The sequence below is a fragment of the Hemiscyllium ocellatum genome, chromosome 3 (genome assembly GCF_020745735.1).
Source record: "Hemiscyllium ocellatum isolate sHemOce1 chromosome 3, sHemOce1.pat.X.cur, whole genome shotgun sequence".
NCBI classification, from domain to species: domain Eukaryota; kingdom Metazoa; phylum Chordata; class Chondrichthyes; order Orectolobiformes; family Hemiscylliidae; genus Hemiscyllium; species Hemiscyllium ocellatum.
In genome coordinates, this window is record NC_083403.1 from 64,121,313 (window position 1) to 64,137,827 (window position 16,515).

General features: G+C 39.7%; 1 protein-coding gene across 7 annotated transcripts in view; it reads left to right on the forward strand.

The window, feature by feature from the left end:
• The window catches only part of LOC132832539 (trafficking protein particle complex subunit 3-like), a 196,706-nt gene that overhangs the window by 31,636 nt on the left and 148,555 nt on the right, over positions 1 to 16,515 (forward strand). For all 7 annotated transcript variants that reach the window (XM_060850660.1, XM_060850644.1, XM_060850652.1 and 4 more), the window contains exons 2-4: positions 241 to 338; positions 9,463 to 9,562; positions 15,682 to 15,864. In XM_060850660.1, the coding sequence (XP_060706643.1) occupies positions 241 to 338; positions 9,463 to 9,562; positions 15,682 to 15,864 (381 nt within the window). The remainder of the gene's footprint in view (positions 1 to 240; positions 339 to 9,462; positions 9,563 to 15,681; positions 15,865 to 16,515) is intronic.

A 16,515-nucleotide genomic window follows, 5' to 3' on the forward strand; every position in this document is an offset into this window, starting at 1 on the left:
TGCCTGAAGTGCTGTGCTTTTCAAACATCACTCTAATCCATAATCAATTCTGACACTGGATGCCGAAAGTGCAAAACCTTTCCAAACCATGTCTTTAACCAATGGGCAAAGAAACATTCTCTTTATTATGTATAGAACAATTTGGTATGTAGTGTGATAATAATTGCATCTAAAGATGATGTATAAACATTTTGTTTACTTGTCCAATTACTTTCCTAATGTGTTGTCATTAACCTGCAGAGTACTGAACTCTTTATTCTCACATATGGAACTCTGGTAGCACAGTTGTGTGAAGACTATGAAAAGGATGAGGATATCAACAAACAGCTGGACAAAATGTGAGTGATAATTATAGCACGGGTCAGCCATTATCAAAGAAACAAGGATGATCAGTAAAATACCCAGGCTAAAATAAGAGCAAAAATGTCCCATTTTGCATTTAAGAAGCATGCAGTTAGAATTCCATTGTTTACATATCTGTATGTGCGTCAAATAAAACACCAGTCGAGACAGTGGATACACAAAGTTTTATAGAATTAATCTTGTTTTTCTGCAGGTTGGAGGATTTACCCACGGAGAGATATTTTTAAGAAACGGAATGTATTTCATAAGAATCATTCACCCTGGTGTAGAACCATAAGCTGAATCTTACATTCAAAAGATTTACAAGGATGTTGCCAGGGTTTGAGCTGAATAGTCTGGGGCTGTTTTCCCTGAAGAGTCAAATGCTGAGGAGTAACCTTGTAGAGGTTTATACAATCATGAGGGGCATGGATAAGATAAATAGACAATGTCTTTTTTCTGGGGTTCAGGAGTCCAGAACTAGAGGGCGTAGGTTAGGGTGAGAGGGAAAGATTTTAAAGGGACCTGAGGGATAACATGCAGGGGGTGGTGCATGTATGGAATGAGCTGCCAGAGAAATTGGTGAAGGCTGATACAATTACAACATTTAAAAGGTATCTGAATGGGTATATGAATAGGAAGGGTTTAGAGGGATATGGACCAAATGCTGGCAAGCAAAATTAGATTAGGTTGGGATATCTGGTCAGAGTTGGACCAAAGGGGTCTGTTTCTGTGCTGTATGTCTCCTTGACTCTATGTCTAAGTTGCACTGAGATTTCTTTTTGGAATGTCTGTTGTTTTATTTGTGCTCATGGTTGTTGACTGTAAATAAAAACCCATCATTGGAATTTTTGATTGCTTGTCTCTCGATTGGGCAATGACATGCAGGTCTACAGTGGGCAGTGGGGACAGAGAGTGTTCACATGCTATATAGGTAAGAACGGGTTAACTGCATTTCCTAGTATCTGGAAGATGACTAGGGTGAGGGAATGCTGTTGCATGTGTGAGGGAGTGTCAGCCATGTCAGCAGTATGCCATGGGCAACATAACTTTGTGCTGCTCTGCCATTATGCTACTGGTGACAGGCAATGCCAGGTTGCCAACACTTTCCACTAACCTACAAAAGGCATTAATGAAGTTTTTACAAATTCTCATGGAAGCTGAACTCTTCAATTAAAACTTGCTGATTTAAGATTTTTTAAAACTCTTATATTGCAGTAATTATCTTTTCTGGATCAATACATTGAGGAACCAACTAGAGAACAGGCCATCATAGATTGGGTATTGTGCAATCAGAAATGAATAATTCACAATCTAGCTATGCAAGATCTCTTAGTGTAGAGTGAGAATGATATGGTAGAATTCTTTGTAAAGATGGAGAGTGATGTAGTTGATTCCAAGAGCAGGGTCCTGAATCTAAATAAGAGAAACTATGATGGTTTGACACACAAACTGTCTATGATAAATTCAGAAATGTTGCTTAAATAGATGATAGTGAATAGCCAATAACAAACATTGAGATGCATATGGAGATTGCAACAATTGTTCATTCCTATCTGGCACAAAAAATGTGAAAACCTCCACCTTTTCCTCTGGCAGCTCTGTCCATACACTTACCACCCTCTGTGTGAAAATGTTGCCCCTTAGATCTCTTTTATATCTTTCCCCTCTCACCCTAAACCTATACCTTCTAGTTCTGGACTCCCCCCAACCCAGGGAAAGGACTTTGTCTATTTATCCTATCCATGCCCCTCATGATTTTATAACCTCTATAAGGTCACCCCTCAGTCTTCAACACTCTAGGAAAAACAGCCCCAGCCTACTCATCCTCTCCTTATTGTTCAAATTCTTCAACCCTGGTAACATCCTTGTAAATCTTTTTTGACCCTTTCAAGTTTCACAACATCGTTCCAGTAGGAAGGAGACCAGAGTATTCTGAAAGTGGCCTAATCAATGTCCTGTACAACTGCAACATGTCCACCCAACTCCTGTACTCAATGCCATGACCAATAAAGGAAAGCATACCAAATGTCTTCTTCACGATCCTATCTACTTGTGACTCTACTTTCAAGGAACTATGAACCTGCACTCCAAGGTCTCTTTGTTCAGCAACATTCCCTAGGACCTTATCATTAAGTGTATAAGTCCTGCTAAGATTTGCTTTCCCAAAATGCAGCACCTCATATTTGTCTAAATTAAACTCCACCTGCCATTCCTCAGCCTATTGGCCCATCTGATCAAAATCCAGTTGTAATCTGAGGTAAACTTCTTTGCTATCCACTACACCTCCAATTGTGGTGTCATCTGCAAACTTACTAAGTATACCTCATACACTCACATCCAAATAATTTATATAAATGATGAAAAGTAGTGGATCCAGCACCAATTCTTGTGGCACTCCACTGGTCATAGGCCTCCAGTCTGAAAAGCAACCCTCTACCACCATCCGCTGAATAAAAGCTGATAAATCCCCAGCTGAAAATATATATCCTTCTAAAGGAAGTGTATTAGAAATAATCAATGCATTGGTCGTCATCTTTCAAGATTGTATGGATTCTGGAAGAGTTGCTACAGATTGGAAGCTAATGTAAGCCCAGTATTGAAAAAGGAGGGAGAGAAAATGAAGAATTATAGAAAAGGTAGTCTGACATCGATAGGAGGAAAAATGCTAGAGGCCATCTTAAAAGATTTAATGACTAGGCACCTGGAAAACAGTTGTGGAATAAAGTCAACATGGATTTATGAAAGGGAAAATAAGCTTGGCAAATTGACTAGAAATTTTCAAGAATGTGACAATTAGAATTGATAATGAGGAACCAGTGAATGCGGTTTACCTAGACTTTCAGAAAGCTTTCAGTAAGGCCCTACATAAGAGATTGGCACATAAAATAAAAGTGCATGGGTTTGGGCTAGAATACTGACATAGATACAGAATTGGCTGGCAGATAGGAAACAAAGAGTAGGAATAAATAAAGCTTTTTTCCTCTTGGTTGGCAATGACTAAGGGAGTGTTAGAGGAAACAGGACTTGGACCCCAGCTATTATTGATATATCTTTATATAGTAGTCCTCCCGTACCCACGGGGGACATGTCCCAGGACCTACCGTAGAAGGCTGAAACTGCAGGGAAGAGCGTACCCATTCATTTAAATGGGAAGCCTCCTGATTCCTGGTTCTGTAAAGTTCCCTTTTATATGTTTGGGCCACGGGAAACTGTGGGTAATTGAAACCGCAGAAAATGATACCGCAGGTATGGGAGTTGCCCTGTAACAAATTAACGGTCTAATGAGAGAACTAAATATTTTTAAGTTTGCATATGACCTAAAGCTGTCTGGGAGGGTGAACTGAAAGGAAGATGTTGAGATGATTTCCTGTGATTTTTGCAAGTTGAGAAAGTGGGTGAATCCATAACAGATTAAGTTTAATGTATCTAAATGTGAGATTATACACTTTGGTGGCAAAAACAGGAAGGCCGATTATTACTTGAGTAATGGTAGATTCGGGAAGAGGGTGGTGTAACAAGACCTGAGTGCCATTGTATCCCCATAGCTGAAAGAAAGCTGATAGGAAGTGAAGGAATGGTGATATATTTCCAAGTCAGGCCAATGTTTAACTTGGTGGGGTCTTGCAGGTGGTAGTGCTCCAACGTATCTGCTGCCCTTGGCCTTCGAGATGGACATGGTCGTAGGTTTGGAAGAGAGCTTCTTCAAGGAAGGCATCCTTGTAAGAGGATTCGCAGTAGGTTAAAATCTTCTGGAAGAAAGTGAGGACTGCAGATGAGGGAGGAAGAGAGCTTCTTCAAGGAAGGCATCCTCACTTTCTTCTAGAAGGTTTTAACCTACTGTGAATTTTCTTACAAGGATGCCTTTCTTGAAGAAGCTCTCTTCCTCCCTCTCTCCTGCTCCTCGGATGCTGCCTGACCTGCTGCGCTTTTCCAGCAACACATTTTCAGCTCTGATCTCCAGCATCTGCAGTCCTCACTTTCTTCATGGTCGTAGGTTTGGAAAGCACTGTCGAAGGATTTCTGCATGCATCCTGGGTAGATGGTCCACACCTGTGTTACTGAATATCTATGATGCAGGAAGTAGATGTTTAGAGAAGTGATACCAATCAAGCAGGTTGCTTTGAATTGGATGTTGTCAAGTGTTGTTGAAGCTAAATACTATGTTGATCTTCCTAGTGAGAGGATTCGAGTACAAGAGAAAGGATGTCTTGCTGTAATTGTACAAGGCCTTGGTGAGACCAATCCTGGAATATGGTGTGCTTTTTCATCTCCTTATTTGAGGAAGGATGTTCTGTCTATGGAAGGAGTGCAATAAAGATTTGCCAAGCTGATTCCTGGGATGGCAGGACTGATGTATGAACAGAATGAGTGGTGATCTCATAGGAACATATGAAGTTCTAACAGGTCAAATGCAGCAAGGACCAGGGACCAGAATTATGGTTCACGATTAAGGATACAAGGTAGGCCATTTAGGACTGAGAATAAGAGAAGCGTCTTCACTCAAAGGGTGGCAAACCTATGGAATTTTATGTCACAAAAAGCAGTTGAGGCTGAACACCCATTGTTTTCATGAACAAAGGGTTCAAAGGGTATAGACAGAAAGGCCAAAGGGTTCAAAGGATATTGACAGAAAGTGAGAACATTAGGCCAAGATAATATTAAATGGCAGAGGTTTGAAAGGCTGAATGGCCTACTCCTGCTTCTATTCTTTCTGTTTCTCTGTTTATGTTTCTCTTATAAGGTCAGAAGTGGGAATGTTCACTGATTACTCCACATTGTTCAGCACCATTCATAACTACTCAGATTCTGAAGCACTTCACATCCAAATGCAGCAAGACCTGGACATTATCCAGGGTTATGCTGAAAAATCTTCGAGGAGAAAGTGAGGACTGCAAATACTGCAGATCAGAGCTGAAAATGTGTTGCTGGAAAAGCGCAGCATGTCAGGCAGCATCCAAAGAGCAGGAGAATCGATGTTTCGAGCATGAGCCCTTCTTCCAGAAGAAGGGCTCATGCCCGAAACATCGATTCTCCTGCTCTTTGGATGCTGCCTGACCTGCTGCGCTTTTCCAGCAACACATTTTCAGTTATGCTGAAAAATGGCAAGTAATATTTTCGCCACACATACATCAGGCAATGGTTGTCTTCAGCAGGAGAGAATCTAATTCTTGTCCTTTAACATTCAATGGTGTTTTCCTCATTGAATCCCACACTATTAAATCCTGGGTGTTACCATTGACCAGAAGTTCAACTGGACTACCACATGAGCATAGTGGCTACAAGATAGGCCAGTGGCCAGCAATAAGGCAGTGACTTCCTGACTCCCCAGATCTTTCCACTATCTACAAAGTACAAGTCAGTAGTGTGATGGAATGCACCATACTTGCCGGGATTAGTGCAGCTTCAACAACATTTGACAACATCCAATTCAAAGCAACCTAGTTGATTGGTATCACTTCTCTAATCATCTACTTCCTGCTCCATAGATATTCTGTAACACAGGTGTATACCATCTACCCAGGATGCATGCAGAAATCCTTCCAAATCTACAACCATGTGCACCTAGAAGGCCAAGTGCAGCAGATATGTTGGAGCACTATCACCTGCAAGACCCCACCAAGTCAACCACTGTCCTGACTTGGAAATATATCACCATTCCTCCAGTCTTACTGTGTCAGAATCCTAGAAGTCCCTCCTTAATGGCATTATATGTCCACCTTCAGCAAATGGTCTGTAGTAATTCAAGAAGGCTGCTCATCATCACCTTCTCAAGGACAAATAAGGATGTGTAATAAATGCTGGCTTAACCAATAATGCCCACATTGCATGAATTAATTTTTAGAATTCCAGCCATTCCATAAGGGTGCAAGTACAGACCAAAGTCATTTTGTATGAAATAATAGCCATCATGCTTAAACATAGTGGCAGGATAAAACTGAACTGTGCAACCTTCATTCCTGTTATGTCAATTTTCTTTAGCTCTAATTAAAATAAAGCATATCTTTTGAGACTTCAGGAAATATTTCACCAACAGTAATTGCTCAGCTTTGGATGTTTTAACCTTTCCCTTGTTGCTATTTCATTTGCAGTAAATCATCAGTGAGAGTAAGACCCCTAATTGAACTTATGTTTATATCATTTTACTGGGTAATAAAAGGAATTTCCCGTACATTAGTCATATAACATCTGTGTGTTGCAATTGACAGGAAATATTAGAAGCTGATCTTTTCCTCTCAATGAGAGATAACAGCCCAGACCCAAACAACATTGAACCCACCTGCTTGCCATTAATGTTATTTTCTGGAGTTGGCAGGAACTAGTAAATTACAGTATGTAAGTAACCAACTGGCAAAAGATAAAACTGAAAGCACGTCATGTGTAGACATGCAAAAGTGGAAAGTTGGCAGGGCTCCTAAGAAGAGGAAAGCTGAGGTGCACTAAGGGGATTGCTTTGTTGCAGTCACTGAGTGAAGTTTGAATACAGCTGAAATCTAGTATACTGAATACAGGATTTTAGATTTCTCCAAGAACAGCCATTTAAGATGGACAGCATGATGGCTCAGTGGTTATCACTGCTGCCTCACAGCACTGGTGACCTGAGCTCAATTCCAACCATGGGTGACTGTGTGGGATTTCTGTGCTCTCCCTGTGTCTATGTTGGTTTCCTCCCACAGTCCAGTGATGTGGATTGGCCATGGTAAATTGCCCCCCAGTATTTAGGGATATGGAAGTTAAGTGGATTAGCCATGGGAAATATTGGGGGAATGGGTCTGGAAGGATGCTCTTTGGACAGTTGGTGTGAACATTTTGGACTGAATGGCCTGTATCCGCACTGTAGGAATTCTATGAAAAAGATAGTGATGTGGATGCATAGCTCAGGCCCTTAATTAGACATTAACATTTGAAAAATTAGGCTATAAATTTGTTGGCAACTCCCTGACCTACAATTGTAATTGTAAGGTTAAAAATTGTTTTTGGTACCAACATAGTGTTTTTATATCCCTGTTGTAATAGCAGCATTAATGCAATACCTGCAATAGTTTCTATCTTCAAAACAATAACAGACAGAGGAGTATCAGCATAAATTTCATTTCATCTCTGAGTTAGAAAGCCTGGGTTCAAGTCCTACCTTCTACAGAGGTGTGCCAGAACATCTCTGAACAGGTTAATTAGAAATGATCTAGATATTATTTTAAAGGGAGAGAATTTTATTAGATTCCCTACAGCGTGGAAACAGACGCTTTGGTTCAACAAGTCCACACTGACCCTCTGAAGAATAACCCACTCAAACCCATTTACCTCTGACTAATGCACCTAACACTATAGGCAATTTAACATGGTTAATTCACGGGACCCGCACATTGTTGGACTGTGGGAGGAAACCGGAGCACCCAAAGGAAACCCATACAGACACAGGGAGAATGTGCAAACTCCACACAGACAGTCGCCAGAGGCTGGAATCAAACCTGGGATCCTGGTGCTGTGAGGTAGCAGTGCTAACCACTGAGCTACCAAACCTATTTAGGGAAAGACATTCCGAGAATGAAACTTTGGTGGTTGAAGGCATGGTCACCAACAGAGGGAGGGTAGAACAAAAACCAGAGCCTAAGGCATGGTCACTATATTGGGAGTGCTGTTGTAGGACAAGAGCATTTACAAGTACGAAACAATCCAAATATGATTGATTTAAATACATAAATAAGAATTTTATAGAGGTACTGGAGAACCAAGAGTCAATTTAGCCATCAAATTCACTGGTGATGGATGAGCAATAAATGGTCTTCCCAATGAAGAGAAGTGTGTTTCATTGAAGGCTGTACATAGGAGAAGTAATCTTTAACTATAGGTATTATTGGCAAAGTTGGGATAAGTGAGGGAGGTTGGTATTGATGCATGTGGATGTTGCTGTCATAGAGTACTGCAGATGAATAACAGTGGGCTCTGAAGCCATTGTTGGACTCACGCTGAATATGAATGCAAAGGTAAGAGTGGAGTGTTCTTCCAGAACTATACAGAGGAGAAGAGGCAAACTGACCATATCAAAAGTCAAAAGGAAGTTGTGAGGAAGACAATTGATAACAGGCCACAGTTATAGAGAATGACATTTATGACCTTGACTAGACCTTTTTTCTCAGTTCTGATGGAGAGATTGAAACTTTTGGCTTTGAGCTTAAAACCTCTGGTGGTAAAAAGAACAGAATTGGTTTGATGGGTAAGAGGGAAGGGTTGAAGCAGCAGAGACAGTTGAAAGAGAATCCATCCAGAATTTCTTCCAAAAATCTTCTAGTTGGGTTGTTTGGTCCATGATCTTTGCTGAGCATCACCTGAATCCTCCAATATTTAAATACAACCAGAAGGATAAGGGCAGCAGATACATGGGGACACCACTATATATGAGCTCTCCTCTAAGCCGTGCATCATCATGGCTTGGAGATATATTGCCATTCTTCAGTGTCGCTGGGTAAAAATCCTGGAAACACACATACTCTTGGAGTGTACCTATACACATGGATTGCAGAAGTCCAGGACGATAGTTCACCATCTCCAGGGCAACTAAGGACAAACAACAAAAATTAGCCTATCCAGTGATACCCACACCTCATAAACAAATTAAGAAAAATACTTTTGCTAAGGTTATGGCAACTAATCATCAATTCATCCAAGAAAATTCCTTTACCTGAAGTAAATGCAGTAGAAAGTATTGTTAGAAGGGAATTTGGGATGTCAAATCATCAGGGAGGTCATCACAAATTAATTAATTGTTAATAAAACCATGACAAATTGTAGCTTCTTAATATTTATTGTAATTTTATTGATTTATTTACGATAATATGAAATGTATTGCAATGAAAAAGGCTATTATCTTAGCTTGTCCAAACAGATGTGCATATCTCACACTGGTCTCCTCCCATTATATCTTTCCCATCTTGAACTTTAAGCATATATTTCTATTTCTTGTTTTCTCAACTACTTATCTAATTTCCCTCAGAGATTGTTTAAGCTATATGGTTCAACTGATAATGAGTTCCTCCTGCTAACTGTTAATAAAGCAATATCTCTTCTTGCCTTTTGAATTTAGGAGTAAACTTATTTTAACTTTGTTTGCTTTCTGTAAAGGGGGCGTAACATTGGCATGAAGCTGGTAGAAGATTTTCTGGCTCGATCAAATATTGCACAATGTCGTAATTTTTATGAAACAGCCGATGTAATTGCGAAGGTAAGACATATTGAGCATATTGAAGGTAAGCTTTAACCCTCAAAAATGGATCAATCTATGTTAAAGCTTTAAAAATCTCAAACCCAAGCAGCTTTAAATAGGCTCACATTGGAGGTAATCAAAGGATTATCATCATAGGATGTCAGGAATGCTAATAACACATCCCAGCTTGAGGGTACACCATTTAGAGTTGTATCTCCATTGTAATTTAATAACCGTCAACCGAGTTTCCTGAGCTTTGGGAAACCCAGCAGCTAAGGGGAGGTAAAGACTGCTACGTGGAAGTGGTAAGTGGTGTACCATCAATATTGTGGAGTTGGAAGAGCAGGAATAAGTGCTCCTGGTCCACCAAGTTAATCAACATTTATCCCAATGGTTGTATTTCCACCCTCCCCCTACACTATTCCTCTATTCCTTCTCAATAAATCTCTAATCCAGCCAAAGGAAGTCCTCCTCCTGTTCTTTTCCAATCACTTTCCATCCTGACGCCACGCACCCAATCTTTCCAATTCCTTCCTCCTCTGCATTCTTTAATTACAGCCTCCGATATTCCCCTTATCCTTCTGATCATCTCCCATTCCTTCCTTTGTGCCTTGACCCATCTCAAATAATTTTGCTCAAACTGTTTGTCATCACATCCAATGTGGGCGGCACGGTGGCACAGTGGTTAGCACTGCTGCCTCACAGTGCCTGAGACCCGGGTTCAATTCCCTACTCAGGCGACTGACTTTGTGGAGTTTGCACGTTCTCCCCGTGTCTGTGTGGGTTTCCTCTGGGTGCTCCGGTTTCCTCCCACAGTCCAAAGATGTGCAGGTCAGGTGAATTGGCCGTGCTAAATTGCCCGTAGTGTTAGGTAAGGGGTAAATGTAGGGGTATGGGTGGGTTGCGCTTCGGCGGGTCGGTGTGGACTTGTTGGGCCGAAGGGCCTGTTTCCACACTGTAAGTCTAATCTAATCTAATCAATCTCTCCATACCACCTCCAACCTCCCCTCTTGGATAATTAGCAGCCAATTTCTAAATGCCCCACTCTGACTAATGCTTCTGCCTCACTTCTATCCTGACTTCCATCTGATCTCACACCCCAATGAACATTTCACCTCCTTGCTGGCCTACCAATATTCCAATCTCCTCCCCTCAGTATCCAACCTCTCCTCACCCTTCCTCATCTCTCCGGCTTTTTTCAACCTGCCTCTCCCTTGCCTCCTCGTGCCCTACTGCCTACTTGCGTAACAGTGGGACAGACTGTCATGCTAGCTGGCATCAACAGGGAAATAAAGGCAAGAAAGGATAATCAGATCTAATTGCTATATTCAGCAGAACCTGAGAGAAACTCATTCTCCTGGATTTTCTATACACAAAATAGCCTGACCATTGCCTTCCCACCTCTTTATTAATATTGAAACAGTTATTTTGAAAGAAAAAGAGACTGAGCTTTCATTGATTTACGTAAACATTGCAGATGTTATGATTCCAATGAAGTGAGCATCGATCAGTTCAAATATTAATGGAGGTTGAAAGCATTCAATTTAATTGTGCAATCAGTCAAGAATTAATTTTGTCAATAAAGTACATTTGCATTCATTTTCAACATGCAGTTCCTGTACTTTGACTATTACATAATATGCGAAGTGAAAAATTACAACTGCAGAAATCACTGATCCCACTGTTTGCTGATAAGTTAAATAAATAATGTGTGATGATACTATGGCTTTAAGAAGTGTAGCTTGTCATGGTTTTTTAATGAAAAAAAGGCTAAGATGAGGTGACAAGTAGTCTGCTCCACAGCCATTAAAGTTCTTGGATTTTTATTTAAAGTTGGAACAACAGAAGCACCCTGAATGGGTGGGGTCTAGATCTAGATTTTAGTTTTAGCCTTCAGTAGCAATTGCTGAGGTCTTGGAGCTGGATGTGGAAGCTCTTATTCCTCTCTCTGTTATGGCTAAAAGCTGGGGTTCTCTTCCTGCTGCTGGAATTGAATGCGAGACAATCTATTTTTCTGAATTTGCCTTTGCCAAGGGTGTGTTTATGCGATGTTACTATATTGGAACAGTTAGTTAGTAGTAGTTAATATATAATATTGTGTCAAGCATGTCAATAGAGTTGCAGTTAAGCTAATTCTTTTGTTTTATTTTCATTTTGACTGTATTTTAATTATAGTGTATGAATAAAGTATATTTTGTTTCAAGCCTCATAGTTTGACCAATTGAATTGTATGTAGAACACAATGCCTTACACTTAAATTTAAAATAAGAAAAAGTTATGGTGTAGGCTATCTTCTTATTATATTTTGGGGGGATTTGGTCTTGTCCATAACAAATGCTAACTTAAGATCTTATTGATGGAGTTAGGGTCTTGAACCTTTTGGCTCCTAATTTCCTTCGGAAGTTTTTGCCAGAACTCTGTCACTCTCAAGATTTTCCATATGACCATTGCAAAGGTGGAACCAGTGCCCGGTGATTTCAGGGAAAGACTTACTAGGTTGGGGAGTTCCTACTAACTTGGCTTAGTCGGGATATCGAACAGAATCGAAGAGTTCCATGCTGAATGAGATAAAATGTGGCTCCTAATAAATATAACCAGTGGAGTTAGAGCAGCCTGGGAACCTCTTTTTCCAAGTATGGTGGATTAGGACCAGAGTTAACTAGCCGCATTGGATGGGCAAGTGTCAAAAATAGACATACGATAGCACAAGAGCCAACTACCACTAATCATTATCAATGTAACTCCACAAATTCCTTTGTACTCTCTCCTGGAAGGAAATAGCTAGGCATAATCCTGGGAATATGACTCACCAGACTTTCAGCGCTATATTGGTTTGAGAATCATAGAATCGCTACAGTGCAGGAGCAGGCCATTCAGCCCATCAGATCCACACCGGCCCTCCAAACAGCATCCTATCCTATCCCTATGACCCTGCATTTTCCATGGCTTATCCACTTAACCTACACATCTTTGGACTGAGGGAGGAAACCAGAGCACCTGGAGGAAGTCAATGCAGACACAGGGAGAATGGGCAAACTCCACACAGACAGTTGCCTGAGGCTGGAATTGAGTTGGGATCCCTGGCGCTGTGAGGCACCATGACCCCATTCTTTTTTATAATTTCTCTGATTCTTTTCCGATGTTGCATTTTATTTCCTGTTTTGAAGATACTGATTAATACTGGAACACCATTTCACAAAACTTTTTTTTAATTTGCAACAAGCTAGGGCCATTATAACCCAATCCAATCTTCCCACAGTTGCTACTGTAAATGTACATTTTCCAGCAAGAAAATTAAGAGCAACAGTACATGTGTATATATTTCAGAACATCTTAATGAATTCCATTGACAGTGAAACAATAAAAATAAGCATTTATTTAATATCTCTACATAGCTACACCCTCTGCAATTAGGCTCTCTTGTTTATCACAGTATATTCCACCATCTTTTTAAATTCTTACTTCCTAAATATTAATTAAAACATTGTTCCTGCTAGTGGACAAATCGGCAGAACAAGAGGGTACAGATTTATTAACAAAGGGGGTATTGGAGACCTAAGGAGAAACCTTCACATACCGCAAGTGATTAAGATCTAGAAAGCTCTGATCAGAGAGTGCTGGAGACAGGTTCAGCCGAACCATTCAGGAGAGAATTGGATTATTATCTGAAATGCAAGAAAGTGCAAGGCAATGGGAGAAGGCAGATGAAAGACACTGTATGAACTGTTCCTTCAGAGAGCCAATACATCATGATAGGTTGAATGGCAGCCATCTGTGCTATATCAAGTTTATCATTCTGTCAAACACTCACCTGTTCTTTTTATGTTGGACCCTTTTCATGTACCTTTTAAAACTTTCATTCTAATCACCCCACTACATTTTATATAATGTTGATAGTTATCTTCAGTCTTGTTAACCTTAAATTTACCATATGTGATGTAAGTTGTAAATCAAAAAATTGTCATGTATATACTCCAGACTGGAGAAATAATCAGCATGCGTATCATGTTAACATATTAATGGGAATATTTTAATAGAGAGGACAGACCAGAAAAAAGTGTATTTATGATAGTGAAAGTAGTAGGGCAGAGCAGTGGGCACAGCGGCTAGCACTGCTGCCTTACAGCACCAGGGACCCAGGTTGGATTGCAGCTGTGGGTGACTGTCTCTTTGGATTTTGCACAAAATGTTGGATGTTTCAATTTCCTCCCACTGAGCAAATGTGTGCAGGTTAGGTGGATTGGTGAGGTAAATTGTCCCACTGTGTCCAGGAATGTGGATTAGCCAGAGTAAAATAAAAGGTTACAGTGGGAGTATTGGGAGTGGGTGAGATGCTCTTCAGAGGGTCACTTTAGACTTGATGGGCTGAATGGCCTCTTTTTAAACTGTAGGGATGCTATGGTTCTAAATAGTGAGTGAAATAAAAATTTCAGGATATTTGGAGGATGAATCAGAAATTGAAAATTCAAAAGTAATAAGATTGGAGAATGCAGAGATGCTGAGAAAGTTATATAGCATGATATTCTACCTTCCAGAAAACTATTGACATGACTTACCAAAGGTTTTTACTGAATCATAAAGCAATTCTCAAAGATAAGAAAGATTAAGCAAAGTTGTGTAAGTAATGAAAGAAAATGGTATCAAACTCTCTCTATATATGAAACAGAGAAAGGAATTTGCTCCCTGTAGAGGCTTTGATTATAGTAAACTGATATCGTTGGTGATATTGTTCTGCTGTATACTTCAAGGTCTGATAAATTGTGTAATACATAAATAGCTTGGTTTGTTCTCTTTTATCTTAATTTCTTATGTGCAATAAACTTCTATTTTATTGTTAAAGCCAAATCTGTAACATTGTATGTTTATGCTTGTGAAAGATCACCATATTAAATGTTTAAAAATCAAATCAACTTTCAGTCTGGGAGCTCACTTATCCAGTATTAACATTAGCTGTGATCCTGCATTCCTATTCAATGTCAGTTTAGTTGTAATCTTTCAATTTGTAAAGGAAATTGCATGTCTTGAATCATTCTATTACTTGCCTCATGGAAAATATTTATTTTATTTGCCACTGCAACTTATATTTGAAGATGTCTTACCTTCATCAATATCCAGTAACCGTGTCTGCCCTGTTAATTTGGACAAAATCATTTTAAAAAATTGTATTTAGCCTTTCTTTTGAGTCTAGCTCTATTGTACTTCATTCTTCAGTGTCTTTTTCCAGTGTCCCTGGTGTGGATGTGCCAGTGTTGGACTGAGATGGACAAAGTTAAAAATCACACAACAGCAGGTCTCCATTAGCTACCTGGCGAAGGTACTGCACTCTGAAAACTTGTACTTTCAAATAAACCTGTTGGATGATAACCCGGTGTTGTGTTATTTTTTCACATTGTCCAGTCTGACATTGAACCTTATTTCATAAAGGTATTATGCTCCAAGGTCTTTGTGTGTTGACTTTTGTAGCAATGAGACATCAAAAATGGTTCTAAAGGTGATATTTCTTCTAAACCTGCAGACATGACTATTTCCATGAATTCCCTCAAGAATTCCATAAATCAGGGCTTTCAAGGCATCATTAGGCACATCCAGAGTGTTGTCACATAGACTACAAGGTCCATTGAGTCCATGTCCAGGATAACATACCGCAAATGGGTTGGTGTCAATAATTATGAGCAGACACCATCACCATGTTTCTGCTGGGGCTGCACGTCAGAGACATTTCATCCCCACATGTCAGAATTTACACATGATAAGGAGGTTGTTTTTATTTTTCGCCACTAACACTTTCTGTTAAAAAATGTATTTAAGTTGATGAGATTTACTATCCACTTATGTTGTAAAATTTTTGTTATAACAGGGTCTTTGTCCACCTCATTTCTCTTTGCAATGTGTGGTCCCTTTAAGATTGTCTAATAGTAGAACATGTATGCACCTTAAAGGGACTATAGTTCTTTTGGATTAGTGGAACCATTATACAGAAGAGGAAGGTGAAAGGTTTAGAAAAACAGGCAAAAGAGAAGACCAAGCTTGTAACCAAATGTGCCATTGTGGAATGTTTACTATAACGACATTTATGATCATGCCAGGTCAATGTGGTACAAGGCAATATAACAGTTACTATGTTTTATGGTTCTCAGGTTGCTTTCAAGATGTACCTTGGAGTGACCCCTCGGGTGACCTTCTGGAGCCAAGCTGGAGATGATTGTTCGCTGTTTCTAGAGAAGAATCCACTCTCTGGCTATGTGGAAATACCTGAGAAGCATTCCTGTTTACTGTACTCCAACATGATCTGTGGCATCTTGAAAGGAGCACTAAAAATGGTAAAAACACCAAGCCAGTCACGAAAATAGATGTTGTTACAGCATGTGTACTTTTACGTAGAATGTGTTTGAGGCACTCAAAGGGAAAATTGGATCAATATGTGAAGGAGAAAAAGTGTAGAAGAGATTAAGAGTAGAAGTGGTTATTCAAAACTGCTTTTACAAAAATCAACTCAGATGCAGTAGATTAAATAGTTTTTTCGATAGTAAAGTTCTATTAGTGAATTGTTCGATGTAAGATTTTAAGCTTGAATACTTCTGTGCTGAGTCAGATAACATTATTGTCACTGGATTAGAGAGGGGAAAACCAACAAAAATTCCCATTAATGCTTTGTGTTAGTGAGTAACATCTGCTGGAAAATCCATGTGTATGAATATGGAGTGAGAGGTGATCAGGCACAGCTATAAAACACCCTATGATCAAGTTGCCTGCAAATATTCACTGACTCAAGCAACACTTCAATATTCATTGTGCCCAGTTGATCAAAGCTACTGAGTGCAGACCCAGGAATTTCCCATCTATGGTTTTTTAGGGGAGAAAATGTAAATGGAGAAGCTACAAAAATGACTCTTAATGTGAAAGTGCTTAATAAGTACAAGAGTTCTTGTAATTAATGGCTTAAGTGAGATTTTTTTTTCCACAACTGGAGA